This window comes from Pristiophorus japonicus, chromosome 17 (genome assembly GCF_044704955.1).
Source record: "Pristiophorus japonicus isolate sPriJap1 chromosome 17, sPriJap1.hap1, whole genome shotgun sequence".
Taxonomy (NCBI): domain Eukaryota; kingdom Metazoa; phylum Chordata; class Chondrichthyes; family Pristiophoridae; genus Pristiophorus; species Pristiophorus japonicus.
The window spans coordinates 1673147-1700793 of NC_091993.1; the positions used below are offsets into that span (position 1 = coordinate 1673147).

A 27647-nucleotide genomic window follows, 5' to 3' on the forward strand; every position below is an offset into this window, starting at 1 on the left:
TACCACAGAAAGTAGTTGAGGCCAATTCACTAAATATATTCAAAAAGGAGTTAGATGAGGTCCTTACTACTCGGGGGATCAAGGGGTATGGCGAGAAAGCAGGAATGGGGTACTGAAGTTGCATGTTCAGCCATGAACTCATTGAATGGCGGTGCAGGCTAGAAGGGCCGAATGGCCTACTCCTGCACATATTTTCTATGTTTCTAAACCAGTCCCACCCACCCCTTCCCTCCACCACTGTCTGTCCCTGGGACAGGGGACTGTGGCTCCCGCATTGGACTGTTCAGCCACCGAAGGACTCATTTTTGGAGCGCAAGCAAGTCTTCCTCGATTCCCGGGGACTGCCTGTCCGAGCATTGAGTGACAGGTTGCACTGTCCCGGGACACGGGCCGCTGGGGGCGGGGCCTGGAGCCGGGAGGGCGTGGCTTGTGTTCGGGGGGGCGGGGCTCAGGCCGGGGGCGGGGCGCGGCACTCGGGCTTGCCGCTCAGTCGAAGATGGCGGCGCTGGGCGAGGAGCGGAGCTTCGGGCTGTCCTGCGGGAAGCTGAGCGCCGGGCAGCGGCTGTCGCTCTACCACGTCAAGCTCACCGACACGGCGCTGCGGGCGCTCGAGGCTTACCAGCGGCTGGCGGTGAGCGGGCGGCGGGCGGCCGGCGGGCGGCGGGCGGGTGTGACAGCTCGGTCCCAGCCCGGGAGGGGGGCACAGGTTGTGAGCCCGCTCCCCGCGGGGCCGAGAGTCCGGAGCTGGGTCCCGCGCGGCCGGAGATCACCGGACACCGTCCGTCCGTCCGCTCCCGCCCCCTCACCGCCTCCGGCCGCGCCATTGCAGGCTCGCGCTGCGGGGGGGGGACCGGCCGGAGGGTCACCTCAACCTGGGGTGGGGGCAACTGTGTCCCCGCCCCCATCCCCCCTTCCCCCTTCCCCCTTCCCCCCTTCGCTTCGCCCACCCCCCCAATCCTCCTCCCCCCCGCGCAATCCTCCTCCCCCCCGCGCAATCCTCCTCCCCCCCGCGCAATCCTCCTCCCCCCCGCGCAATCCTCCTCCCCCCCGCGCAATCCTCCTCCCCCCCGCGCAATCCTCCTCCCCCCCGCGCAATCCTCCTCCCCCCCGCGCAATCCTCCTCCCCCCCGCGCAATCCTCCTCCCCCCCGCGCAATCCTCCTCCCCCCCGCGCAATCCTCCTCCCCCCCGCGCAATCCTCCTCCCCCCCGCGCAATCCTCCTCCCCCCCGCGCAATCCTCCTCCCCCCCGCGCAATCCTCCTCCCCCCCGCGCAATCCTCCTCCCCCCCGCGCAATCCTCCTCCCCCCCGCGCAATCCTCCTCCCCCCCGCGCAATCCTCCTCCCCCCCGCGCAATCCTCCTCCCCCCCCGCGCAATCCTCCTCCCCCCCGCGCAATCCTCCTCCCCCCCGCGCAATCCTCCTCCCCCCCGCGCAATCCTCCTCCCCCCCGCGCAATCCTCCTCCCCCCCGCGCAATCCTCCTCCCCCCCCGCGCAATCCTCCTCCCCCCCGCGCAATCATCCTCCCCCCCGCGCAATCCTCCTCCCCCCCGCGCAATCCTCCTCCCCCCCGCGCAATCCTCCTCCCCCCCGCGCAATCCTCCTCCCCCCCGCGCAATCCTCCTCCCCCCCGCGCAATCCTCCTCCCCCCGCGCAATCCTCCTCCCCCCCCGCGCAATCCTCCTCCCCCCCGCGCAATCCTCCTCCCCCCCGCGCAATCCTCCTCCCCCCCGCGCAATCCTCCTCCCCCCGCGCAATCCTCCTCCCCCCCGCGCAATCCTCCTCCCCCCCGCGCAATCCTCCTCCCCCCCGCGCAATCCCCCGCCAATCCTCCTCCCCCCCGCCAATCCTCCTCCCCCCCGCGCAATCCTCCTCCCCCCCGCGCAATCCTCCTCCCCCCCGCGCAATCCTCCTCCCCCCCGCGCAATCCTCCTCCCCCCTGCCAATCCTCCTCCGCCCCCCCCAATCCTCCTCCTCCGCCCCCCCCCCCAATCCTCTTCCTCCGCCCCCCCCCCAATCCTCCTCCGCCCCCCCCCCCCCCCCCAATCCTCCTCCGCCCCCCCCCCCCCCCCCCCCCCAAAATCCTCCTCCGGCCTCCCCCCCCCAATCCTCCTTGTGAAATTTCCCAATCTAGTCATGGATGTCTGACATAAATTGTCACGCTTTTCGATTTATGTTCAAACTGTATGCAGTAATTGTAAAATATCTCAATATTTTCCAATAATTATAATAAGTTATGATGAAAGTTGAGTTCCTTAATCTCCAAATTTTCTACAAGTTTGGCATGTCACTTTAGTTGAGCAATGTAGCGAGGACTATAACTGAGAAGGTTGACTGAATTCAAGTTTTGGGAAATTCAGGTCTGATTAAATAACAGGTTTAATGTAATAATGAGCTTAAATCTTGAAGACATCTTGCATAATGTTCAATCTAAGTTGTAGTTTATAACTTGCATAAAAAGAAAAAAAACTGTAAATGTTGGAAGTAAAATAGAAAATGCTGGCAATACACAGCAGGCGTCTGTCAGTATCTGTAAAGAGGTCTGACACGTCGGATTCCTATTTCATTTATAAGTGTTTGCAGACACAAACACAATCTTGGTGCTTCTAACTTTAAAAAACTTGTAGGGCATAATGTGACAATTTCCAGAGAGAGGCTTTTTTTTTAAAGTTGAAAGTCAAAGATAATTGAGTAAATTTAGCAATGCAGATTAGAAATTGTATATACCTAAAATGATTAAGGGAGCACATTGTTGCTCAAGCCTACATTTATTAAAAATAAATCTAATGCATTACTATTATTTATCATGTGAATTATGTACAAAACCTACTTTTCAAGAGGCAAAGTGTAATGTTCAATTTTGAGCAAACTGCTTCCAACTCTTCAGCCTGAAGCAGGGAGTAAGTGCCACAGAGCGGAATAGCAAATAGTTGTCGGTTTGTAGTTGGGATTCTTTTCTATTGTACACTTGGCTTGGTGAAACTTCCTTGGCTGCGCCGTTTCCGCAGTTCATTTAGTGTTGGGCAGATGTTTTTCCTTCTCCCTATCCTGATGGCAGTGAGTTCACATTTTAAACTGTACCAAATGGAGCTATTCCTGTGATTCAGCTGGCTAAGGCAGTGGGTAGCGGATCCGGTAGGAGGTTTGAAGCACACTCTGATGGTTTCGTTCATCTCGCCGGGGCGGGGGGAGAGCGCGCAGGTGATTCGTCTCCAGGTTCCTGCATTAGAGTGTGGAAATTCAGGAAGGCTTCCTGCTCCTTGTAGCGACCCACCCATCTATGTTGGAAATGCACATGTGTGGATGTTGGATGAAGATAGCATTGGGGTCAGCAATGCTTTCCTTTACCATCTGTCTCTGCCCCGCTGCCCTGGCATAGTTACTTGGGCAAAGTACTGCAATGCAGCTGGCCGGCATGAATTGTACCCCTGCAAGGAGTTGATGCCTTTGGGAGAGGAGGGTAGTAAATTCATAGAAAAAGAAGTGTGCCAAAAAAATATTTTCATGATTTTAAAAAAACAAGTAATTTTTGCAGCATTGCTACTGCACCTTGGCTGGTTGCTCTCTACCACTCAACCTGTACTGAATAACGAGAGTCTTACTGCAGTGATATGGTGTTGATTCGTTTTTATATTGGCAATACATCGTATGTTGGTATGATAATGTACATACTGGCTATGTTTTGTGCTTGCATAAAAACAACTTCTGTGGAGTACAATTGCCTGACTGGCGTGTATTTAATCTCTTCTGCGCATCTTCAGCTAACTGGGATTTGCAGTGTGGTGTCTTATCACCATGCGTGATGATACATCGACACAGCATAAGTGTCAGTAATAATGCCATAAATTGGGATACAACAGTCTTCAGTATAGCGAGACTGTTGGATTCAGCCAGAGTTTGAACACTAAGTGTAATGTTGAATCCCCATTTCTGCTTGCTTGACAGTTTTAAATGTTGCTCTCCCACCCAATTATAAGTTCCCCTGTTGGCTGATTTTGAGCTAAAATACTATCAAGGGCTTTGCTCTCTCTTGAGGATGAAGCTGAATATGAGAGAAAAAAACACTTAGAGTTACTATTTGAAATAAATTAATCTTAATTAGTATAAATTCCCTATAATCAATCACTGCTTTGCACAAGAGATTGACAGAATGTTGCTGATGTATACTTCGCCTTTATTGCAAAGGGGATGGAGTATAAAAGCAGGGGAGTCTTGCTACAGCTATATAAGGTATAGGTGAGGCCACACCTGAGTACTGCGTGCAGTTTTGGTTTCCATATTTACCAAAGGATATACTTGCTTTGAAGGCAGCTCAGAGAAGGTTCACTCGGCTGATTCTGGGGATGAGGGGGTTGACATGAGGAAAGGTTGAGTAGGTTGGATCTCTACTCATTGGAATTCAGAAGAATGGGAGGTGATACTTAGAAAATAGGTGCAGGAGTAGGCCATTCAGCCCTTCGAGCCTGCGCCACCATTCAATAAGATCATGGCTGATCATTCACCTCAGTACCCCTTTCCTGCTTTCTCTCCATACCCCTTGATCCCTTTAGCCATAAGGGCCATATCTAACTCCCTCTTGAATATATCCAATAAACTGGCAACAACAACTCTCTGCGGTAGGGAATTCCACAGGTTAACAACTCTGAGTGAAGAAGTTTCTCCTCATCTCAGTCCCTTATCCTTAGACTATATCCCCTGGTTCTGGACTTCACCAACATCGGGAACATTCTTCCTGCATCTAACCTGTCCAGTCCCGTCAGAATTTTATATGTTTCTATGAGATCCCCCCTCATCCTTCTAAACTCCAGTGAATACAGGCCCAGTCGATCCAGTTTCTCCTCATATGTCAGTTCTGCCACCCGGGAATCAGTCTGGTGAACCTTCGCTGCACTCCCTCAATAGCAAGAACGTCCTTCCTCAGATTAGGAGACCAAAACTGAACACACTATTCCAGGTGAGGCCTCACCAAGACCCTGCACAACTGCAGTAAGACCTCCCTGCTCCTATACTCAAATCCCCTAGCTATGAAGGCCAACATGCCATTTGCTTTCTTCACAGCCTGTTGTACCTGCATGCCAACTTTTAATGACTGATGTACCATGACATCCAGGTCTCGTTGCACCTCCCCTTTTCCTAATCTGCCACCATTCAGATAATATTCTGCCTTCGTGTTTTTGCCACCAAAGTGGATAACCTCACATTTATCCACATTATACTGCATCTGCTATGCGTTTATCCACTCACCTAACCTGTCCAAGTCACCCTGCAGCCTTTTGGCGTCCTCCTCACAGCTCACACTGCCACCCAGCTTAGTGTCATCTGCAAACTTGGAGATATTACACACAATTCCCTCATCCAAATCATTAATGTATATTGTAAAGAGCTGGGGTCCTTCTAGTCACTGCCTGCCATTCTGAAAAGGATCCGTTTATCCCGACTCTCTGCTTCCTGTCTGCCAACCAGTTCTCTCTCCACATCAGTACATTACCCCCAAAACCATGTGCTTTAATTTTGCACACCAATCTCTTGTGTGGGACCTTGTCAAAAGCCTTTTGAAAGTCCAAATATACCACATCCACTGGTTCTCCCTTGTCCACTCTACCAGTTACATCCTCAAAAATTTCTAGAAGATTTGTCAAGCATGATTTCCCTTTCATAAATCCATGCTGACTTGGACCGATCCCATCACTGCTTTCCAAATGTGCTGCTATTTCATCTTTAATAATTGATTCCAACATTTTCCCCACTACTGATGTCAGGCTAACCGGTCTATAATTACCCGTTTTCTCTCCCCCTCCTTTCTTAAAAAGTGGTGTTACATTAGCTACCCTCCAGTCCATAGGAACTGATCTAGAGTCGATAGACTGTTGGAAAATGAACACCAATGCATCCACTATTTCTAGGGCTACTTCTTTAAGTACTCTGGGATGCAGACTATCAGGCCCCGGGGATTTATCGGCCTTCAATCCCATCAATTCCCCGAACACAATTTCCCGCCTAATAAGGATTTCCTTCAGTTCCTCCATCTCACTAGACCCTCGGTCCCCTAGTATTTCCGGAAGGTTATTTGTGTCTTCCTTCGTGAAGACAGAACCAAAGTATTTGTTCAATTGGTCTGCCATTTCTTTGTTCCCCATTATAAATTCACCTGATTCTGACTGCAAGAGACCTACGTTTGTCTTCACGAATCTTTTTCTCTTCACGTGTCTATAGAAGCTTTTGCAGTCAGTTTTTATGTTCCAGCAAGCTTCCTCTCATACTCTATTTTCCTTCTCCTAATTAAACCCTTTGTCCTCCTCTGCTGTATTACAAAATTCTCTCAGGTTTGCTGCTTATCTTATCGAAATGTATAAGATTATGAGGGGGCTTGACGAGGTGGATGTGGAAAGGATGTTTCCACTCATGGGGGAGACTAGAACTAGAGGGCATGATCTTAGAATAAGGGGCCGCCCATTTAAAACAGTGATGAGGAGAAATTTCTTCTCTGAGGGTTGTAGATTTGTGGAATTCGCTGCCTCAGAGAGCTGTGGAAGCTAGGACGTTGAATATATTTAAGACAGAGATAGACAGTTTCTTAAACGATAAGGGGTTATGGGGAGCGGGCAGGGAAGTGGAGCTGAGTCAATGATCAAATCAGCCATGATCTTAATGAATGGTGGAGCAGGCTCGAGGGGCCGTATGGCCTACTCCTATTGCTTATGTTCTTATACTATATTTGTGTGTGTGAAAGACATGAAGGAGTTCACATTGAAATACTCGGTTTGGAAACTGCTGCATGTCCTGCTGCAGTTGATGGTGCTCCTCGAGCCTCTGTTGACCCTTTGCATGCCAGTTTGTTCTTGTCAATTTATTGCAGCACTGGCCATGTTTGTTTTAACAGGCAAGTGGTATTTTCATTGGTTTGCAACCATAACACTAAATAACATTATATTACAGTTGCAGAATGTGTTAAGAATTCCAGCCCTAATTCTTTGTTCGTCTCTGGATCTGCAACTCCACAAGTTCCTGCAGGACACTTCAATTGTATTTTTAGTGCATGCAATCGACAAATACTGTGCCAGAAAATGTTCCATTGTTTGAATCACATACTGTAATCTGCTCTTCCAGGTAAATATTTTGCAGCTAAGAACCAAGGTTTTTTTTGTCAGACTTTAATTACAGTAACCTTTGTATGCAGAAGGACGGAAGCTAAAATTAGCCGCTGGTGCTGCATTTTCCAGTGAAAAGATTGCCCAGTGGACATCAGTGAAAGAAAACATTTTTTCTGAATTCTTAAAAAAAAACTGTTTTGATATATATACAGAAAATGCTGGAACTCTCAGCGGGTCGATGACCTGAAATGTTAACTCTGTTTCTCTCTCCACAGATGCTGCCTGATCCGCTGAGATTTCCAGCATTTTCTGTTTTTATTTCAGATTCCAGCATCCACAATATTTTACTTTTGTGTTGCTTTGATGTATTGTTAGTTTACTTGCACTAGTCCTGGTGAGAAACACAAACTGTTCATTAAACAAAGCATAATCTGTACTGAATGTAAATGCTGGAACTTTGATAGGAATTTAATGACTTTAATTCTGTCAAAACATCTCAAGCAGTTCACACAACTAAGTACTTGTTTTGGAGTGCAGTGGTTGTGACGTACAGTATCCATCTGTGGCAGACTGGCATGAGAGGAATGACAAGTTAATCCTTGGTGGTGTCAGTTGAGGGAGGAATGTTGGCCAAGACTTTCTGTCGTTTGTTGTGGGATGTTTTAATGTTGATTAATTCCCAGAACAGGCAGGTGGAACATTGGATTAGCACTTCATCTAAGGGATGGATTATAAATACAGAGCCAGTGTAGTTTGTTTTATTGCATAAAGTATAGAAAACATTGAACAGAAAAGGCACTGTGACCCATCAAATCACACAACTTCCATAGATAGACAATGTATAAGGCTTAGTGTAGGGCCGATGGCATGCAGCATTGTCAGCGTGGCGGCCCCGACCTGCGAGAGACCATCAGCGGCAGGCCATAAAAGGAGCGGCGAGTGGTGGCCATGGCAGCGTGGTGGCATACCACTACAAGGTACAGCGCGAGCTGGTGCAGGAGGGCGACGGCAGCGAAGAGTAACGTCATCAAGGTCCAGGTTGGTGATTGGAGCGTGGGCAGGAGCAGCGAGGTCAGGGCGAAGGAGCGGCGAGAGATTGTAGAGGGACGTGATCGGGGCCCAGGAGAGGCACGAGTTTGGGGCCAGAAGAGGCGAGGGCCCAGGGACAGCACGGGCCAGCCCACACTGCGATATGTGAGCGCACTAGGTCCGTACAGCAGAGCTGGTCTCCAGTCGTCTTGGTTAATCCTTGCCACTGGACCAAGACCTAGCTCTGTCAAGCCCGTATGGTGGCTGGTGTGCAACGGCCACCACACATTAAAAAAAAAATCCTCGCACAGGCATCTTCCACCCTACACAATGTAGTTCGGGATCTGGAATATTAGGCCCTTCATTGAAACACCTGTGAACTCATCCCTTTTTTGGCGTGGAAGCAAATCATCCTCGTTTCGAGGGACTGCCTATGATGATGCATAAAACTGGGAATTCTCTACTCCAGAGAGCTGTGGAGGCAGGGTCATTGAGTATATTTAAGGTGGAGATAGACAGATTTTTGAATGATAAGGGAGTCGAGGGTTATGGGGAGTGGGCGGGGAAGTGGAGTTGTGGCCAAGATCAGATCAGCCATGATCTTATTGAATGGCAGAGCAGGCTCGAGGGGCCAAATGGCCGACTCCTGCTCCTATTTCTTATGTTCTTATGAAACCCCATCTCTCTCTCTGAAGTAAAGAAGGAAGTTCTTTCAGCAATATTCATGCCTCGAAAACATTCATACCATTTAGAGTTTATGAAATAAAAAGCTCAATATCCCAAGGAACCTTCTATTTATTGTAACAGTTCCAAACATTGGTTAACCAACGTCACAAATTGGTTCTGAGTCACTTTTTTAATCCTATGTACAGTAGGATGGAACTATATTTATAATACATATAATCTTTCTGGCCAGCTGTTCCCATTGAGTCCTGAACAGAAGGATGTTTCTGAAGGTTTGGTTTGTGTGTCAAGTTGTGTACTGCAGTGGGTGTGGACTGGAACTTTACATGGTCCAGCCCATCTTCATATCTCTTCATGATAAGGTAATGAGTGAAAAATAGCTTTTTACTCGTAAATTTTTAAATTATTCTCAAAACTAAAAGTATAAAATATAGTCAAGATTGCATAATTTTTCAAGTATGCGTAGGGTAATGGGTGGCTTATGCCAAAACAATCAAGTCATTTGAAATTAATTGCTCCAATTCAATTTGTTTACAAACAATACAATTGCTACAACTCCATTTAAGAGTTTATAAAGAATCCCCTCAATATAGACTTTAGAAAAATTAATAAACATTTTATGCTACCAATGTAATACCCTTTGCCCAGAGTTAAACCATTAACTTAGCTGCTATAGTCTGTCCATGATTTGGATACCTATGATACCAAACCAGCACTTGTGTTGCATGCTGATGAATTGAAAGTGCTAAAGAATGTTAGGACTTTGTTGTATAAAAGCCATTTTCTCTGAATAGGTTTGTAATGTTTATGTAGATGCTCATCTGCAATAGTAGACATAAGAACATAAGAAAAAGGAGCAGGAGGAGACCCTTTGGCACCTCGAGCCTGCTCCGCCATTCAATAAGATCATGGCTGATCTGATCCTGGCCTCAACTCCACTTCCCTGCCTGCTCCCCATAAGCTTTGACTCCCTTATCGTTCAAGAATCTATCTATCTACAATGTAGTAGTACCAATGTATGGAGCATTTTGCTAATATCTATGGTCTTAAAATACGTACTGTATTGTGTAATGTATTTGCTTCATGGGTTCTTTGCTTAAGAATTCATAGTTACACATTTGCTGTACAGAACTAGCTGCTTTATTAGCAAAGGTTTAACAATCAAACTGAACACTACCAGTTTATCCACCAGGCTCACAACTGCCCACCTCATCGTGGAGAACCTGAACTCAATTAACTGGGGTTTTATTGAATCTTGTGAACATCACGTGACTGGCTAAGCCACTCACAGTGCAACAGCTCCACAACTATTTTTGTTGTACCTGTAAATCAAATGTGAATCAAATGCCCCCTTATTAAAGGGGCACTAAAACCGACAATTTAAACAAATTAAACTTTAAACGGTCAAATTAAAATTTGGTTGCCGGGGCTGATGATGCACTCCAGTCCCTCCGGCGCCCATCTCTCGTGGAAGGCCACGAGAGGACACCGAGTGCTCCATCTCCAGGGACACCCTGGCTCGGATATAACTGCAGAAGAGAGGCAGGCCAGTCGGGCTGAACGACCCCCTCGACCGCCCGCTGCCTGGACCGGTTGATGGCCACCTTGGCCAGGCCCAGGAGCAGTCCTACGAGGAGGCCTTTCGACCCGCCCGCTCCTCTCCGCACAGGTTACAACAACTCCACAACTCTTTCCATTGGAAACAAAATTAACCAGTTAAGTCAAGTGCTCCTCAGTCTGGGGGACACTCCAAACATTTTTCAAGGCCCTTTTTTGGGGTTTTTTTGTAGTTTTTTTGGGGGCACTAAAACCATAATTTACAAGTGCCCCCTATAAAAGGGGAGGGGGACACTAAAAACCCGGCAATTAAAACAAATGAAACTTTAAAACATGTAAAATCAAATTAAAATTTGGTTGCCGGGGTGATGATGCACTCCAGTCCCTCCGGCGCCCACCTCTCGCGGAAGGCCGCGAGCGTACCGGTGGACACCGTGTGCAACAACTCCACAACTCTTTTGGAGTTAACAATAAACATTAAATCATAAACATTAAATCGTGCCCCCCCCGATCTGGGGGACACTCCAAACATTTCCCAAGGCCCTGTTTTTTTTGGTATTTTTGTAGGTTTTTTTTGGGCTCTAAAACCATAATTTACAAGTGCCCCCTATAAAAGGGGAGGGGGACACTAAAAACCCGGCAATTAAAACAAATGAAACTTTAAAACATATAAAATCAAATTAAAATTTGGTTGCCGGGGGTGACAGTGCACTGCAGTCCCTCCGGGGCCCACCTCGCGGAAGGCCGCGAGCGTACCGGTGGACACCGCGTGCAACAACTCCACAAGCCTGGGAGCATGCTCACAGGTGCATACATTACATGCCGGTTGAGATAAAGATTTTGAGGAAAGTTTAGCTTTGTTGGAGGAAATGGGAGACTTCAAGGTTGATTAGTTTTCAGCATTATAAAGAATAAAATGTTTCCAAGCAAATTGTTCCCCTAGGGTAGAGGGTCCAAATACCAGGGTACATAAGGTTAAAAACTAGTAGAGAATTGTCTTGTGGAACTCTTTTGGCCAAAGGTTAGTAGAGTTGTAAAATTGAATTGCTAAGTAAGGCTATTGAAGTGGACAGTAGAAATGGGTTCAAGAGAGAATTGGATGCATTTCTGGAAAGAGAAGGGATGTGGTGAGAAGGGAGGGTTGTTGTGCCTAATAACTTTTTCCTCTTCCTAAAAAGTGTTTTTTAAAAATTAATTCGTTCCTGAGATGTGGGCATCGCTGGCAAGAATGGCATTTATTGGCCATCCCTAATTGCCTTTGAGAAGATGATGGTGAGCCTCTGCCTTGAATTGCTGCAGTCCGTGTGGTGAAGGTACACAGTGCTGACTTTGTAGCAGCGGTTTGGTACAACTGAGTGGCTTGTGAGGCCATTTCAGAGGGCCTGGAGGCACATATAGGCCAGACCGGGTAAGGACGGCAGATTTCCCTCCCTAAAGGGCCATTAATAAACCAGATGGGTTTTTACAACAATCCGGTAGTTTCATGGTCACCATTACTGATACTAGCTTTAAATGAATTTTTCTACTGGTATTTGCATCAAAAATATACATCTGCCCACATTTTTGTTGTGTATGTAAAAGCATATTGTCAGAATTCCTAGATGTTATATTGAATCTGATTAAATCAGAATTTGATAAATTATATGAATTTGATAAATTAGTGTATTCACTTTAACAAATATGGATTTATCCTGTCTAACCACCTTGCATTCCTCTAAAACAAACATGTATTTTCTTTCCTAGGCTTCCTTACCAAATCAGCCAGTAATCTGCTTCCAGGGAACCCAGGGGGTAAGTACTGTCCTTAAGTGTTGTCATTAATTCACCCTCAAATGTAGGTTTGCTGCGGTGCTAATTTTGATGAATTTGGTAACGGTGAAATGAGCTCATTTAATTCAGATTGCATGCAGCATAATGTAATACATAACATCAGCGTGTCACAGTGAAAAGAGAGCTTGAATTTATAAAGTGACTATCACGACTCTGAAATGCTCCAAAACACATTGCTGTAGAATTAATAACTATGAAGTACTGTATACTGCTTTTTAATGTAGGTAAATACTGCTGCCATTTTGTGGCAGCAAGACTCTGCAAACATAAGCTAAGGGGCTCATTAATTTGTCTTTGGCGATGTTGCTTGAGGGAGGAAAGTTGGCCAGGACACCGCAAAAACTTCTCTGGACCATGTTCTCCTTTGAACGGTGCCATGGGATATATTTTTTAACATCTACCTGACTTACAACAGCAGACGAGATTTAGATTAGTTGATTTTGTTGCTTCGGGGATTCGGTTACATGAAAAATAACTTTGGTCCACACAGTTTCTGACGACATCTTAGCTTGAAAAGATAGCATGACAGACTCTCAATTATTGCAGATGTGGGGAGTCCGATAATCAGAAGTTGGATTGATGGTGAGGAGAGGTGGGCCATTAGAAAACAAAAGGCAGGGAATGGTAGAAGGTCAAGCGGAGAGGAGAACAGCATTGGGAACTAAGTGAACAGGGAGAGGCAAACGAACATGTCTGCTCGTCGGTGACGTTGGATCTGACTACATGTGCCCATGCTTGCCTGTGTGCAGTGCACCTTATTTCTACTCCCTCAATGTTTCATACATTTTTTCTCATAGTGGTGTCACTTGAGTCGACTCTTGCGGCTGTCAGACAGCAACTGGCATTTGTAGAGTTGTGGGAGCTGTTAGGAGGGGGCATTAGTTCAAGTGTTAGCCACCAAAATGCCGTGCAGCCTCTTTAATGAGCGATAGCAGGCAATTTACGTGACAATCAGCCCTTTAATGATCCCTTGGGTGGATGTTCCTTCAACTCCTTTACCAAGATGGAGTCTTGTGCTAAACGTGGGCTAAACAGGCGTTGCAGCTCAAGACCCTATCATGGCCACCTCGGAGGCTTTTTAGTGCCTAAAGTATCCAGGGAAAATCGCCCCCACAACCTTTTGGATCATGTTCAAGATTAATTTTGGTCAAGTGCATTGTATTACCTTTATTAAAATCCTGACCCATTGCTTCCCTGGCTGTGCACAGCATTGATTTAAAGAAATTATTGTAATACACTGGAGGTTTTTAGCACTTCTGTACCTTGGCTGTAAAATGTAAAAACACATTAGTTTTATTGATCCTGATTCCAGAATTCACGTTTTAAATATAAAGTGCTTTTAAATTTGACAACTGCCAGTAACCATTATCTCCCCTGGATGTCCTTTGACTCTCTGGGTTGCGGCTAAAATGACTTAGCTTGAAGCAGTACTTCCTAATTTGATGTGACTGTGCTAATCTACATTTAGGCACGTGATTTGAAAGCTATTGTTTCTAGCAAAAAAGGATAGATGAAAGATACGTCGTGTTTTTTTTAAAACTTTTTCCAGTGGAAAGAAGGTTAGAAAGTATAGAGTAAATTAAGTAGACATTGAGTAAAATTATTGTTTTTTTAAAAAAGTGGATTGTTGAAGGGACGATCTGGTGAGGAGGAATAACGTGCTTAATTCTTTTCTACTTAAAATTACTTTGTTGTCTTAATCGTACTAAATGCATTTAAGACCAATGGCACATCTCATTATTTTTTATTCTACCTTTAGGCACTTTTAGATCCAGCATTGCGAGAATGTGATGCTTCAATTAATCCCCACAGCCTCCATGTGCCACTCTTCCCCCATTGACTTTTCTTCAAACCAACGTCTGTGGGGACTGGAGACCAGTGGTTGATAGCTAAAACAGAATGCAAGGAGAAGCTAGATAAGCACATGAGGGAGAAAGGAATAGATGGGTATACGAACATACGCTGATAGTTTTAGATGGAGAGGGCTGGGAGGAGGCTCGTGTGGAGCATAAACACCGGCATGAACCAGTTGGGTGGAATGGCTGGTTTCTTGCTGTAAATTCCACGTAGTTGATTACTTGTGGTTTCCATTTGGCAATGAAACAAAATTCTAATTAATCACTTTTTGGCGGTGGTGGTTGAGAGGGGAATCATGGCCAGGAGAACTCCTTGCATTGCTTAAGAGCGTTTTTTAAAAATCAGGTTTTTTTTGTTCGTGTGGGTTTCATTGTAACAAAAGATGATCTTTTCTATCAGGTTTTGACTTGGGAATGTTGGAGCAAATGTTGTTATTGGCTACAAAGGTGGCATATGGCAGGGTGGGTCTCCCTGCTACATGCCTCTGGTCCTGTCTTCAATTTTCCAGGTTAATTTAAATATTTTAGATAGACTTCTGGTGGGAATCCCAACTTGTGTCAGCCATTGAATGGGGGAAATAAATCACTGCGGAAGATCTCTATAGCTGAAGAGAAGGCTCAAATTTTTTTTTTCATTAAAAATTGTGAGATAGATAAACTAAAATCAGTTGCACACCTTTTGAGCCATTTAAATGCCTCCTCCCATCCCAATATCCTGGCAATGCTGTGCGCTAGAATCGCATGACATTGTTGCTGTGGTGCATGTGAAGAGAAATATGTCACATTTCCACATTTATAAGGCACTTTACTAGACCTGCCCATGTTTGGGACACCTGCTGTCATGGAAGTGGCAGTGAGCTGATAGACCTGTTCTCTGCCCGTTTTCCCACTGGTGCCTGCCCAGGTTGTGCTTGTTTATCAGCGGAAGTGATGAAGAAATTCGGCCCTGCGGTACCTTGTTAATTAAACCTTGGTGATCTACTCCAAACAAAAACTGTATTCTTAATCTCAAAGGTATGTTTGGAAGATTTCCAAACTGTTATTTTACTGTTTTACTGACCAAACTTTTGAATAACTATGTTGTAGTTTCCATTTTACTCTGGTTATGTTGGAATGAAACAACAAGCTTCTTAGTGCCAGATATATTCATTTATTGGAGATTTTATATTTTTAGTTTGAGTCACACTGCTACATGAAGTTGATGTATGTGTATAAGCTATCAGTAAAGCTATAATCCTTTCCAGTGCAAAGTTAGATCTGCTCTGCCTGATCTAGGCATATTGCAAAACAAACAGTGCAAATCCTGTTTCATTACTAAGTAATGTAGATATTGGAGAGCAGATTGTTATTTTCTAAGTATCTAAATTACAATGCCCAATTTACTTTCGTTTGATGAATCAAACTTTGCCCTCTTGCCTCCAATGTGAGACAAGAAGAATGTTTCTGTCAAAACAAAATTTGAAAAACAGTCCATCAATTTTGTAACCAAAAGAGGAATTAAAGGCTTAAATCCTGCTCCATCTGGTTTTATTCATTCAATGGTGTTGCCTCTTCTCATCTCCCTCCCTCACAAGGATGTCAAGGTGTCCTTGACTTAAATGTCCATCATAAGTACCTGCAAAGCTGCAACTTGGAGTAGGTCTTACCTTCACTAAACCTTAGATGATACACATTCAATCCTTTCTCGTGCCTGAAGTCTCTGCTCCTCAGTAAGCATCTACCTTTCCTTTTTTATCTTGCCATTTGGAAACTCATCATCATCAGCATAGGCAGTCCCTCGAAACGAGGATGACTTGCTTCTACGCCAAAAAGGATGAGTTCACAGGTGTTTCAATGAAGAGACCTATTGTTCCAGGGCGCGAACTACACATTGAAGGGTGGAAGATGCCTGTGCATGGATTTTTTTTAACCAGCACACCAGCCACCACACGGGCTTGACAGAGCTAGGTCTTGGTCCATTGGCAAGGATTAACCAAGACGACTGGAGACCAGCTGTGCTGCACGGACCTAGCGCGTGCACATATCGAAGCGTGGGCTGGCCCGTGCTGCCCCTGGGCCCTCGCCTCTTCTGGGCCCCGATCACATCCCTCTACGAACTCTCGTCGCTGCTTTGCCCCAACCTCGCCACTCCAGCTGTACCTGCCTGCACTCCAGTCAACGACCTGGATTTGGGTGACGTCGAATCCAGTCGCCCTCTTTACAGCCGTTGCCCTCCTGCAGCAGCATGCGCTGCTCCCTGCAGTGGCATGCCGCTGCATGTCGCTCCCTCTAATGGCCCCGGCCTGCTGATGGTCTTGCAGGCCAGGACCGCGGTGATTTCCGGGCCGGGCCACCGCACGAGAGTGAACAATGTGATTTGGAAACCATGTTGCTGTTGGCAGGCCAGCTATCCCCAAAGAGGGAGGGTGAAGCCTTTCTCAGGATTCCCCTTTGTACATACATGAGGCCAATTTTAGGGTGATGTTGACCAAACCTGGAGAGAAAGGTGGTTGTTAACGATGGATAGTGTAGGGAGATAAGTTCCTTGGAATTGTCTGTCCCCTTTTTAAAAAAAAATAATTATTTGGTCTCCGCACTGTGACTAGGGTTTCCAGTTTAAACTATTTTGTTAACTACCTTGTTATAAATTCAGAGCCAAAAGAATGTTGAATTCTTGCCGCCCCCCCCCCCCCGCCCGCCATGGCACATTTTGAGATAATTTATTTTGATATCGCTGATAAAACACTGAAACAAAGGGAAACACATTTTTGTTTTAATGCACCCACATCTACTTTTTTTCCTGGCACACCTCAGTATTTTGTGTTGCATTTGTGATGGTATTGTCTAAAATGAAAATAGTTTTGCTTTACATCAATGGCAATATAGAGGAAGTGTTAAAACTATCTGCCAACTAACACTGAAACTGCTTGATTAGTGATGAAAGAACAAACCTCGTTTTTCTTGTGCTTTTCTTGGAATCTTTTATCTGATGCCAGCTTTTTAAAACCTGCATTTGTTGCTCGTCCGCAGGCTGAGCAAGTCGATCCAGCAAACAGCTGATTCATTCGACTAACGATGTTCTAATTCGCCAACCACTTAATTAATTTGTTTCAAAGCAGATTGGCTGTTGCTAAGTAGATAAAATGCTGTCTTAATGACCTTATTTAAACCTGGAGTAAATCAGTAGTTTGTGACTCACTGCATTTGCAAGATGGCACCTCCGGCAGTGCAGCACTTCCTCTGCACTGTAGTAACAGTCTGGATTATATGCTCAAGTCTCTGGACTGTGACTTGAACCTATGACCACCTGACTCAGGTGAGAATGCTGCCACTGAACCAAGCTTTATTGGCCTTAGAGGGGTTACAAAACAGATTCACTAGAATGGTCCCAGGGCTTAAAGGGTTAAATTATAAGGCACGGTTTGATAGACTTGGTTTGTATTCCCTTTGAGTTTTAGTGGGCGAAGGTGCGACGAATGAGGGTACAGGTCCAGAAGATCCGAGGGCCCAGGGTCAGCACGGGCCAACCCACACTGCGATTATGTGTGCGCACTAGGTCCGTGCAGCAGAGCAAGTCTCCAGTTATCCTGGTTAACCCTTGCCACTGGATAAAGGCCTAGCTCTGTCAAGCCCGTGTGGTGGCTGATGTGCAATGGTCACCACGCTTTAAAAAAATGAACGCACAGGCATCTTCCACCCTTTCAATTGGAGTTCAGGATTGGAACATCGGGTCCTTCATTGAAACATCTGTGAACTCTTGTGGAAGCAAGTCATCCTCATTCGAGGGACTGCCTATGATAATGATGATCTGACCTCAACTGGGGCAGTGTAAGAGTGCTGCAATTATCTTCAACCACCTTGGGTTAAGGAGGGGCACATTGGTCAGGGTTCTTGAGTCTGATTGCTATGTAACGATCAGTGCCGGGGAGTGCTTACGTGTGGTTGTTGGGGGAGGACAAAGCTGGAGTCGCTTGTGATGTTCCCATGAACACTCTGCCAACATTCACTGGCAAGGCTGGCAGAAGAATAAAAGCCACAATGCTGATACCAGCCGGTGACCACTGCCCTGTGGAGCCGTCGCCCGTGGAACTACTGCCCAACAAGGAGTTAACACCTTCAGAGAAGAAGAGAACATTGATGAGAAAAAAGGGAGGAAAAAAAATAACTTTTAGTACTTTAAAAAGTGGCAAAAGTATATACTGAAATGATAAAGTTTTCACGTTCGATTTGTTTGGGTTGGACTTCATGAGGAGGGGGATTCATTGGGACCAGGAAAGAGGAGGAATTCTCTGACTAATCCTACAAATTAGTGGTTACTTGTAAATCTTAATCCATGTGTCTTAGATTTTTGAGAGATTTTATGATTTCTGCTTGCTTATTTTTTCTCAAATCTCTTGTTCTTAAAAATATTAATTGTAATCGGCAGCTGTTTGTTTTGTCTTGTGACTACAATAGCTCCGAACTGTGTTATCAATCATTTTATCTGTGAAGTATGTACAGACAACTTGCGATTATCCGCACATGGATCCAACGGGAAACCGTTTTAATGGGATTTAAAATTTCGGCCTGGGAAGGCATCGGGCCGGTGCGTTCGGAGTCCGTTCGGCCGGGAAGGCATCGGGTTTTAACTTTATAATGTTAATCGCTCTCACGGAGGAATCGTTTACCTGACATGGCCCAATCCCCGAGGGATCCGGATAATCGAGAGTTGCCTGTACTCGGAATATTCTGCTTCATTTCAAACTTTTCCACAAACTATTGCACTCCTAAATTACTGTTAACAGCAACAGGCTGGCTTTATTCTGATTATAACATGTCTGAAACTTGATTTAGAAGGTTGTGGGTTGATGCTTCACTCCAGAACTTGAACACACAATCTGGGCTGACATGTTGCCTGGACTGGAGAATTTTAGCTATGAGGAAAGATTGGATAGGTTAAGGTTGTTTTCTTTGAAACAGGGGAGGCTGACGTATATAAAGTTATGAGGGGCCTATATAGAGTGGATAGGAAGGACTTATTTCCCTTAGCAGAGGGGTCAACAACCAGGGGGCATAGATTTAAAATAATTGATAGGAGGTTTAGAGGGAATTTGAGGGGAAATTTATTCACCCAGAGGGTGTTGTGGGTCTGAAACTCACTGACTGAAAGGGTTAGTAGAGGCAGAAAGCCTCACCACATTTAAAAAGCACTTGGATGTACACTTGAAGTGCCGTAACCTACAGGGCTACGGACTAAGAGCTGGAAAGTGGGATTAGGCTGGATAGTTCTTGGTTGGCCAGCGCGGACAAGATGGGCCGAAATGGTCTCCTTCCGTGCTGTAAATTTCTATGATTCTATGACTGTCCAATGCAGTAGATGCATAGAAACATAGAAACATAGAAAATAGGTGCAGGAGCAGGCCATTCAGCCCTTCTAGCCTGCACCGCCATTCAATGAGTTCATGGCTGAACATGAAACTTCAGTACCCCCTTCCTGCTTTCTCGCCATAACCCTTGATCCCCCGAGTAGTAAGGACTTCATCTAACTCCCTTTTGAATATATTTAGTGAATTGGCCTCAACTACTTTCTGTGGTAGAGAATTCCACAGGTTCACCACTCTCTGGGTGAAGAAGTTTCTCCTCATCTTGGTCCTAAATGGCTTACCCCTTATCCTCAGACTGTGACCCCTGGTTCTGGACTTCCCCAACATTGGGAACATTCTTCCTGCATCTAACCTGTCTAAACCCGTCAGAATTTTAAACGTTTCTATGAGGTCCCCTCTCATTCTTCTGAACTCCAGTGAATACAAGCCCAGTTGATCCAGTCTTTCTAGATAGGTCAGTCCCGCCATCCCGGGAATCAGTCTGGTGAATCTTCGCTGCACTCCCTCAATAGCAAGAATGTCCTTCCTCAAGTTAGGAGACCAAAACTGTACACAATACTCCAGGTGTGGCCTCACCAAGGCCCTGTACAACTGTAGCAACACCTCCCTGCCCCTGTATTCAAATCCCCTCGCTATGAAGGCCAACATGCCATTTGCTTTCTTAACCGCCTGCTGTACCTGCATGCTAACCTTCAATGACTGATGTACCATGACACCCAGGTCTCGTTGCACCTTCCCTTTTCCTAATCTGTCACCATTCAGATAATAGTCTGTCTCTCTGTTTTTACCACCAAAGTGGATAACCTTACATTTATCCACATTATACTTCATCTGCCATGCATTTGCCCACTCACCTAACCTATCCAAGTCACTCTGCAGCCTAATAGCATCCTCCTCGCAGCTCACACTGCCACCCAACTTAGTGTCATCCGCAAATTTGGAGATACTGCATTTAATCCCCTCGTCTAAATCATTAATGTACAATGTAAACAGCTGGGGCCCCAGCACAGAACCTTGCGGCACCCCACTAGTCACTGCCTGCCATTCTGAAAAGTACCCGTTTACTCCTACTCTTTGCTTCCTGTCTGACAACCAGTTCTCAATCCACGTCAGCACACTACCCCCAATCCCATGTGCTTTAACTTTGCACATTAATCTCTTGTGTGGGATCTTGTCGAAAGCCTTCTGAAAGTCCAAATATACCACATCAACTGGTTCTCCTTTGTCCACTTTACTGGAAATATCCTCAAAAAATTCCAGAAGATTTGTCAAGCATGATTTCCCTTTCACAAATCCATGCTGACTTGGACCTATCATGTCACCATTTTCCAGATGCACTGCTATGACATCCTTAATAATTGATACCATCATTTTACCCACTACTGAGGTCAGGCTGACCGGTCTATAATTCCCTGTTTTCTCTCTCCCTCCTTTTTTAAAAAGTGGGGTTTGCCTATATAATGAGTCAAGTGCACTTCAAATGTAATTAATTGTATGTGACATACTTTGAGATCTGATAATGTGCTTTATAAATGCAAGCCTTCCTTCCTCCCTGAATGGTGATTAATATTCAGAAATGCAACTTTCATTTATATAGCGTCTTTAATGTAGAAAAACGGCCCGATGCATTATTAAAACAAAATGGACACCAAGCCAAAGAAGGACATGTTAGGTTGGATAAGCAATAGCTTGGTCACAGAGATGGGTTTTAGAGAGGGAGTTGGAGAGGCCTAGCGGTTTAGGGAGGGAATTCCAGAGCATGGAGCCTAGGTGGCTGAAGATATGGACTCGAGTGGTGCCGGCAAAGCGAGGGGGGGAACCTGAGGCCAGGGGAGCAAAGAATTTGGTTGTAAGGCTGAAAGAGGTTACAGAGGTCGGGAGAAGTGAGGCCATAAAGGGAATTGCACATGGGATTGAGAATTTTAAATTTGCAGTGCTGGAGGATTTGTAGCCAATGGTCAGCGCGGATGGGTGAACAGGACTTGGTGCGGAATAGGACAGCAGAGTTTTGGATGAGCTGAAATTTAGAGATTGGAGGATGGAAGGCCGTCCAAGCGAGCATTGGAATATTTGAGGTGATAAACATCACAGATGAGGGTTTTGGCAGCAGCTGGACTGAGGGAGGGGCTGAGGCAGGCGATGTTACAGATGTGGAAATAGGCAGCCTTTGTCATGGAGAGGATATGAGTCAGAAACTTGGCTCAGGGCCACATAGAATGCTGAGGTTGAGAACAATCTGGTTTAACCTGAGACATTGGCCAGGGAGGGGGATAAAATTGGTGGCAAGCGAACGGCGTTTGTAGCGAGGGCTGAAGACATTGGGAAGATCAATGTTTAATTGGAGGATGTTGCGGCTCATGTTGGATAAGCAGTCTGACTACACAGAGGCAATGGAAGAGTTGAGAAAGGTGGTGTGAGGTAGAGCTGGGTGTGGAACCTGATACCATGTCTTTGGATGAAGTTGCCAAGGGCAATGTGCATAAAATTAATTGCTGCATTTGACTGCACAACAGCTTCAACAGTAATGAATTGATTGAAAAGCACTTTGGGACATCTTGAATGCATTTTCTGCCCATTGTATTTGTGTCATGCTTAAAAAGTATCAAGGAACAAAGGCAGCCTATTTACAATGTGCAGAAATTGCCAGAGCCATAATGTCAGCAAGCTTGCTAATTGATCTTTCAACAAACACAGCCAGGGTTCTGATGTCCAGTCTGAAAAGCAATTGACCTTTGAATAATATACCTAGTATTTACTTAACATCAGTCAGACCATGTAAGGAAAGAACTTGCATTTATATAAGGTCTTAATTGCATCCTTCAAAGCACTTTTCAGCCAATTTTTTTTGGAAGTGCATTTGCTGTAGTTATAGAGGCAAATGTGGTAGACTGCAAGGCCCCACACACACGGCAAATGTATCGATGACCAGATTTTTTGAGATGTTGGTTCTAGGAAGATTGTTGGCCAGGAAAGCAGGAAATCTTTCCGCTCTTCTTCGAATAGTGCTATGGAATCTTTTACGTCCGCCTGAGCTCTTCAGTCTAAGGGACATTCGAAGCATCCGAGAGCCCCACAGGTACAACTCCGAGAGAAAGAGATGGGCGTCGGGGCACACCATCTCACTCTTCATTTACACTATGGGGGTAGATGGGCCTGCACCTGATGCACATGCAGGCCAGCTTCGCCTCCCCTCTGTCCGCTAGATGGCAAAGCCTTGAAAGCCCAGGACCACAAAGAAGGCAGAGGACGACAAATGGACCTCTGTTGCCTATTTTCTTGACCTTTGTGCCTGGGGAATGGGCCCTTCATTGGGGGGCCCAAAGGTCAAGAAAATCTTCCCCTGTATGTGCCAAGAAAGAATGAAACTGTTTCTCATTTGGATTTAACTCTATGTTGAGGAATGTACCAGCGAAATAGTTAAAGGCGGAACAGTTTAAGTGGATCCAGCTGCTTTGGAAACTGCCTTGTCATAAAAACAAGGTGGTTTCTAAAACATCAAAGTAATAATCATTATTGTGGTTTTCCAATGTAAATTCAATGTTCATCAACAATTGGGTGTGACTGTGGAGCAGCAGAACCCTGAAGGTACAAATGGATTTTTCCTAATCAAAAAATCCACGCACAGGCATCTTCCATCCCCTCAATTGGAGTTCAGGACTAGAATATTGGGTCCTTCATTGAAACACCTGTGAACTCATGTGGAAGCAAGTCATCCTCGTTCGAGGGACCACCTATGGGGCCCAAGTTTCCACACGCTAAAAAACGGGCGCCCCTCCGAGCTGGGCGCCCATTTCTCGCGCCTAAAACGGCGCCGGAAAAAAAACGTGCGATTCTGGAGCGCCCTGCAGCTCCTTGTCTGTTTGGCGCGGCGCCCAGGGGGGCGGAGCCTACACTCGCGCCGATTTTGTAAGTGGGAGGGGGCGGGTACCATTTAAATTAGTTTTTTTCCTGCCGGCAACGCTGCGCGTGCGCGTTGGAGCGTTCGCGCACGCGCAGTGTGAAGGAAACATTGGCACTCGGCCATTTTTGTAGTTCTTTGTAGCTGTTTAATTTTTGACCATTTTTTAATAAAAACACATTGCCATCAGCACTGAGAAGGCTGCAGGAAGCCTCAGAAAGTTGAGGCAGCCGTTTCCCTCCCCCTCCCCGCCCACCGTCCGGAACAAACGGCTGCCCCCCCCCGCGGGAATGAACGGCTTTCTCCTCCCCCCCCGCGGGAATGAACGGCTTCCTCCTCCTCCCCCCCCCCCCCCCCCCCCCCGCGGGAACGAACGCCTGCAGCATTCTCCCTGGCTGAAGCACTTTCACACAGGTAGGAAGATGGTTTATTTAATCTTTTCTTTGCTTATAAATATTTATTCAGGTTGGATTTATTTGTATAAGTATAAATAAGGATATATTATAAAATTTAATGACTTCCCTTCCCCCCCCCCCCCCCCCACACCACCTCGTTCTGGACGCCTAATTTGTAACCTGCACCTGATTTTTTAATGTGTAGACAAGGTTTTTTCAGTTCTACAAACATCTTCACTTGCTCCATTCTAAGTTAGTTTGGAGTACGTTTTCACTGTGGAAACTTTGAAATCAGGCGTCAGTGGCCGGACACGCCCCCTTTTGAAGAAAAAATTCTGTTCCAAAGTGGAACTGTTCTACCTGACTAGAACTGCAGAAAAAAAAATGTGGAGAATTGCGATTTCTAAGATAGTCCGTTCTCCACCAGTTGCTCCTAAAAATCAGGCGCAAATCATGTGGAAACTTGGGCCCATAATGAGTAAAACACTGAAAAGTTAAGTAGTTCTGATTTGGACAGGGCTGTCTTCCACATCTGCAGTTTCTGAAGTAGATTTCACACTGCTGTGTAAATTTACGAGAACACAGTGAAGTTTCACGCTAGTGTGCAATTGTTTTGTGACCTCCATTCAACCTGGTATAATGGAAGAGTATTCAGTGAGAAAAGTTGTTTGCAATTCAACAAGCAGCTGAATTTGCTTCGTCAGACCAGCTTGGAATTTTGTTGAAATTCACGTTACTGGGATCAGCGGAGACATGACCGCTTTATCTGTTCATTCCCTTTGCCTTCATCACCCAGATGTCGGCTATGTTATTAATTGGCAGCTATCCTTCCAGATTTGTACATGAATAAGCTTCAGGAGCAGGTGAAAATCTCAGTTGAGAGAGCTTTATTTTTAAATCATGTACAATAACAAAAGTTTATGGAATATTAATTGCACAGTAACCAAATATGTGTTACTGCACAGTAACCACAATGCCACAATGCTTTCACCTCCTGTGCAAATTCAATGGAATCTTTCACCAGTGATGGAGCAAATGCTCCTGCAGTTGTAGAGCCCCTCCCTTCAGACCATGATTTTTAAAAATTAATTGCACACCGTGGACTGTTTTAATTTTCTTGCAGAGGTAATAGTTCCCTAATGTCAAGTTAGCCATACAAATGAATGAACAAAAGTAATCATCGCAAACTCTTCAGTGTAATGTTTTTTTGATTTTAAAAAAAGAACAGGGCTAGGACTTGTTTGAATGAAGTGGTGGAAACATTACTCATTGTGTAGCTCAGTCGTGAAAGTTTTTAGAACAAAATATAAATGCACAGCAAATGCTATATTTGATAAATATGCTCTCATCATATATTTTCTGTCTTAAGCCAAAGAAAATCCTTTGCAAATCTTGCTTAGATGTGATTAGGCTCCATTTTGTTTCAGTCCAGTATTTATAAGCGAGTCAAGCTGACAACGTTAAATTTCATGGCCCCACTGTGAGCCTTCCCTCCAATGTGCCCCAGTTCTGCTATCTGCGCACCATACCAAGGGTACAAGCGAACTTCCATTCAGGCTATTAACACAACTAAATTAACTACATTAGAGAGCCTATCAGGCGTGACTATGTTTACCACACTAATTCTGCAGATCTGCAATACATTATATGGCTTACTAACAGTTAAGAATTTAGAACTCACATTGGGGATGCTAACGTTAATTATTGCTGCCATCAGAATATACTGCTGCATTTCACATTGGCTTAGGCATGATGCAGATAACTGTTCACTGAGAATCTGTCTGGTTCCTCAAAACCCAACTGCTTTTGATAGTGGCACTGCTGACTTCAGTTAATAAAAGGGATCTTGTCTCAGACCATTAATAGCAGACACAAACCAGTTAGTCATCAGACAACTTAAGGTAATTATCATTAATTTTATCACCTTGCATATTTTTTCTTTTCCACTTGCAAGTGTTTTGAAAGCCTGCTGATTCGTATTCATGGAAGAGAAAAATGTGCTGAATAATGAAGTGTTAAATATATACCATAATAAAGATTTAAGGATTATGAAATGCACTGTAACCAGTGTGTGCGTGTGGTTGTTTTAAACAATGCTTTTACCTTTTATTAAAATTCAACTGAAGGTTAATAGTGAAGTGGGACTGTAAACTGCTGTACTAATTTCTGGTTTTACATACTAGTTTAATAGCTGTGGTTAAAATTCAGATTTTAATAACATTTCTCCTACAGTTTTTGTATATTTCCTTCGTGTGCATCACTAGATGGAAAGCATGGTAGATCCCAATTCTTGTGCTATTTCCTTCAAACACATTCCTATTCTGTGTATAGTATATAGTTGGAGTTCATTAAGCGAGCTCATTGCAATTGTTTGGATACACATTGGTAAATGCAACCAAATTAATTTGACCAAGTGTTAGTTTGTCTCAGTGGCTGCACTCGCTTCTGAGTCAGAAAGTTGTGGGTTCAACCTCACTGCAGAGACCTGAGCACATAATCCAGGCCAACAGTTGAGTGCAGTACTGAGGAGTACTGTATTGTCAGAGGGAACCAATCTTTCGGATGAGACTGAGGTCCTGCTGCTTGATCAGGTGGACATAAAATATTCCATGGCACTGTTTGCAAGGCAGTTCTTTTGGTGTCATGGCCACCATTGTCATGGCCACTGGTGTCATGACCACCAAACGTAGCCAAGTTTGCTGACAATACAAATTTGTGAGGAAAAGCAATGTGTGAGGAGGACACAAAAAATCTGCAAAAGGACATAGACAGGCTAAGTGAGTGGGCAAAAATTTGGCAGATGGAGTATAATGTCGGAAAGTGTGAGGTCATGCACTTTAGCAGAAAAAAAATCAAAGAGCAAGTTATTATTTAAATAGAGAAAGATTGCAAAGTGCCGCAGTACAGTGGGACCTGGGGGTACTTGTGCATGAAACACAAAAGGACAGTATGCAGGTACAGCAAGTGATCAGGTATCTTGGCCTTTATTGCAAAGGGGATGGAGTATAAAAGCAAGGGAAGTCTTGCTACAGCTATATAAGGTATTGGTGAGGCCACACCTGGAATACTGCGTGCAGTTTTGGTTTCCATATTTACGAAAATATATACTTGCTTTGAAGGCAGTTCAGAGAAGGTTCACGAGGTTGATTCCGGGGATGAGGGGATGACTGAGGAAAGGTTGAGTAGGTTGGACCTCTACTCATTGGAATTCAGAAGAATGAGAGGTGATCTTATCGAAACGTATAAGATTATGAGGGGGCTTGACGAGGTGGATGCAGAGAGGATGTTTCCACTGATGGGGGAGACTAGAACTAGAGGGCATGATCTTAGAATAAGGGGCTGCCCATTTAAAACAGAGATGAGGAGAAATTTCTTCTCTGAGGGTTGTAAATCTGTGGAATTCGCTGCCTCAGAGAGCTGTGGAAGCTGGGACATTGAATAAACTTAAGACAGAAATAGACAGTTTCTTAAACGATAAGGGGATAGGGGTTATGGTGAGTGGGCAGGGAAGTGGAGCTGAGTCCATGATTGGATCAGCCATGATCTTATTGAATGGCGAAGCAGGCTCGAGGGGCCTTTTGACCTACTCCTGTTTCTATTTCTTATGTTCTTATTTAAGCCTCAACCAGTACCACTAAAACATATTATCTGGTGATTTATATCATTGATGTTTTGGGGATCTTGCAGTATGCAAATTGGCTGCCAAAGTTTGCCAACAGTAATTGATTGGCTGTAAAGTGCTTTTGGATGTTCCTTGGGCATGAGAGGCACTTTATAAATGCAAGTTGTTACTGAGTGCTAATTTACCAGTTGAGTTTTATTTCACTATCTGTTACAGAAAATAGTCACAAGTTACTTCCCAACATATGCTTATATTATCAGTGTAGATGTATCTTTTCAAACCTACCTGTTTTTTTATTGATCTTTCTCGTTTAACTGAAGTCACTGGTAGAATTGTTTTTAAAT

General features: G+C 45.0%; 1 protein-coding gene across 1 annotated transcript in view; it reads left to right on the plus strand.

Moving 5' to 3' along the window:
* Positions 1-496: 496 nt before the first annotated feature.
* Positions 497-27647, plus strand: part of LOC139227513 (RNA polymerase II elongation factor ELL) — a 96373-nt gene continuing 69222 nt past the window's right edge. The window contains exons 1-2 of the mRNA XM_070858295.1: positions 497-631; positions 12104-12151. Of these exons, the coding sequence (XP_070714396.1) occupies positions 497-631; positions 12104-12151 (183 nt within the window). The remainder of the gene's footprint in view (positions 632-12103; positions 12152-27647) is intronic.